Below are 3,166 nucleotides of genomic sequence, written 5' to 3' on the forward strand. Positions count from 1 at the left end.
TGATATCAAAGTGGGCAGTACCGAGCCACTTTAAAGAAGCTCTTAAGAAACCGGCATCAAAAATACTTTCCTGTTTGATTTCCAATCTATTCACCATCTTAGTTCTCATGTCGTATCTTTCTCATGACAAGGCTGAATTATTCATTCAAAGGTATGTTTGGATCCATCACCTACTGTGATAATGCAATTCGAGCATGCTTCACCTGACAGATTCTCCCCATTAACACGACCGCTGGTAATACATACATCACCGGTGACTTGTCTACTGCTTGAAGAGGTATTCACCCAAGAGATTGACGCCAATGCTAACCACTCGTTGTGGCACGAAAATACGACTGGCACCTTATCCTTGAAGATGCAATTAAGGTAAGATTTACTCATTATCGCTCCCAATGAAAAGCTGACTTTCACAGTCTGTCACCATCCAGCCCTCTATGTTAGGTGATATCTCCAAGGGCATCGCTCTATGTGGAAAAGGGCACATCCGCAATGCTAGGGCAGCATTTGACCTCGCATTCTTGTTCACGGACTAAAACTATTCATTTTCTTCTCTTCGTGCCGTGGAAGTAAGTAACTTAACCAAACCCATGTTTAGTGCATAGGCATTGATCTTTCTGAACTGCGCACATCATGTAATCTATGCGTTCGACTTGTAATTGACGCTTTAAATGGTGGATACCATAGTACGTTCTAAGAGACATGAACCTACTGTATCCATGACGAGAATTAATCTCTATTACACCAGCGACCATGAACCCAAGCCTAGCTGGAGACACGTCAGGAGGAGTGAAGAACGACATGGGCTGATCATACCTGTGAAATCAAGTTCCCGATTCACCTCCATGCATCACTGGTCAACGACCGAACTACTCACCAAGGTCACAGCTGTGGAGCGGAACGTACCTCCAAGCAGATGACCAAGCATGACGTTCTGTATGTCTGGTGACCTGTGAAAGTCTTGCAAATCTTTGTCACATTGATGAAAACCCGGTTATCATCATTTCCATGAGTGTGAGTCCCAATGGTGTGCGGGTGGCGAGCGCTGATCGCCTCTACATTCGTTGAGTGAAGATAGCGCCGGTATTGAAAGATAACACACACATACAAGACATTATTCACGCTACCGTGATGTGGTTGGAGGCCATCAGGGTCATGAGAGGATGCTTTGTAGGAGGTCGCTAGATGGGTAGGGGGTTTCGGATGTGCTGCGAGAGGTCACAGGAAGGTGAGGGAGCAGGTCGTTACATTGCTGCGCATGGTATTAATGAAGAAGAATGAAAAAAAAAATACACACAAACTTGCCTGACAGTACAGGAGGCTCGGATGCAGCAAGAGGGGGTAAGAAGGTACCGATGAGTCGGTGCCTACAAGGCAAGAGGCATCGGACGCAGACCAAACAGAATGCAAGATATGATGCTGGGGATAGGACGGGTGAGGGAAGAACTATTGAAACAAAAACAAACGGAAAACAACGAGACCGGTAAACAAACGAGACGGTGATACATGCCGAAGATGGGTGCATTCCTGCCTGAGGCACAAGTGCATGAGATTCAGTGTTTCGAGTTGATCCGGCGTGGAGCAGTTCTTTGTGTTCCATGTCCTGCACAACGAGAATAGTATCTTCGTAGTTGTCTGCACTTCACTTACTGTAGTCAGTAGCTTGCTCACAAACATCATTTGTCATCCCTCCCGCCATCTCTCCCTGCTCACTATTTTGGTCGGTTTCTTCTCTTCTGTGTGCCTCTAATCCTTCTCTTCTCTTCTGCATGCCTCTCCAGCTTCCATCAGTCGTGCCCTTGGGGTTAGAGTTCTCCCCTTCATCACGCACTTGGTCACAGGCCAATCCTCGATGGATCTGTCCTTATCCCTGCCCAAACCCTGGGAAGGCCTCTCTGATGTTTCCCTTCCTGTCCTTCTCCTCTTTATTTGTTCCCTTACCACACCAAAGCCTGAAAAAGGTGATTGAATATACGTGAGAACGAGGATGAACGAACCAAGCGAAAATCTCTCCTCCCAACCTCACAAACTCTTCCGCGTTTGAAGATGGTGGCTTCAACAGGGGATGCAGCCTGTATGCGGCAGACGAGGGTGTGAGAATGCGAGCTGGGGGATGCATATGGATGGCGTATGAATGCTATAGTGGTTGTGTGAGTGCAGGTGAGGTATTAGGGCGAATATCGAGGTGTTGGGTGCACACGCTGATGCATGGGCAACGTGGTATGTTGAACGGTGCCGCTTCAAAGCCTCAAGTGCGGATGATGTGGAGTGCGCTGGGTGCGATGGGGATGTATCGTCGCGTGAAGAACGTGGAGTGAGTGCTGATGTAGCCTGGGGCACAGTTGAACACGCGATGGTGAACCTGTGGTAATGGTGCAGGTGAACGCATGGGCAAGGTGTTTGTGCGAAGCGTGCACGTTTGCTCACCAGCATAAGGCAGACATGGCGGTAGCTAAAAGAAGGTGTTCGCGCGAAAAAAAAAAAAGCTGCCGGCGTCGACAGATCACACGAGAGTTGAAGGATAGACAGGGCGTGTCGCCCGTGCTGAGAGGGGAGGGAGGTGTAAAACGAATGGGAGCGGCGGGAAGTCGAGAGTACTGTAGAGCTGAGTGCAAACGTTGCAAAAATTAAACGTGCTGTGAGGATATCGGTGCTGCTGTCAGAGCAACTACTGAACAACTGTTAAGACCGTACTCAAGTAGTATCGGATCCGAAGGGCTTCGGCCTCAGCTCGTGCGCTGTGCCCCTTTCCCGAGTCTTGCCCCTTATTTCAGAGAGCTAAAGTATCGCGTCTAGTGAGACGGATAAGTATCGTAACGGATAAGTCTTGTATTGCAACGGATAAGTATTGCAATGGATCCGTTAAGACTTCCGGATATCGAACGTATAGAGTAACGGCTAATCCGGATCGGATCCGGACTAGAAACTAATGGGTGAGGACTGTCCAAAGACAGAGGCGGATATGTAGACTATAGGAATCTATCCTAAGTCTCGGAGTAGACAAGAGTAGCGTACTCAAGTCCGGATGGATAACGGAGGGACTTAGAGTCCAGATGGAATGAGTGCAATCTAAGATGATATTCGAACTTGTTAAGACCGTACTCAAGTAGTATCGGATCCGAAGGGCTTCGGCCTCAGCTCGTGCGCTGTGCCCCTTTCCCGAGTCTTG

General features: G+C 48.4%; 1 protein-coding gene across 1 annotated transcript; it reads right to left on the reverse strand.

The window, feature by feature from the left end:
• Positions 1-1,150: 1,150 nt before the first annotated feature.
• On the reverse strand, positions 1,151-1,674 carry DFJ58DRAFT_847288 (uncharacterized protein; the record flags this gene model as incomplete). The annotated part of the gene is made up of 4 exons (XM_041393430.1): positions 1,151-1,249; positions 1,295-1,364; positions 1,491-1,600; positions 1,648-1,674. 4 exons carry the CDS (start codon positions 1,672-1,674, stop codon positions 1,151-1,153), a joined length of 306 nt encoding a protein of 101 aa, XP_041236647.1.
• Between the last annotated feature and the right edge of the window lie 1,492 nt (positions 1,675-3,166).

Source organism: Suillus subalutaceus (assembly GCF_016647625.1).
Source record: "Suillus subalutaceus strain FC151 chromosome Unknown DFJ58scaffold_211, whole genome shotgun sequence".
Classification (NCBI taxonomy): Eukaryota; Fungi; Basidiomycota; class Agaricomycetes; order Boletales; family Suillaceae; genus Suillus; species Suillus subalutaceus.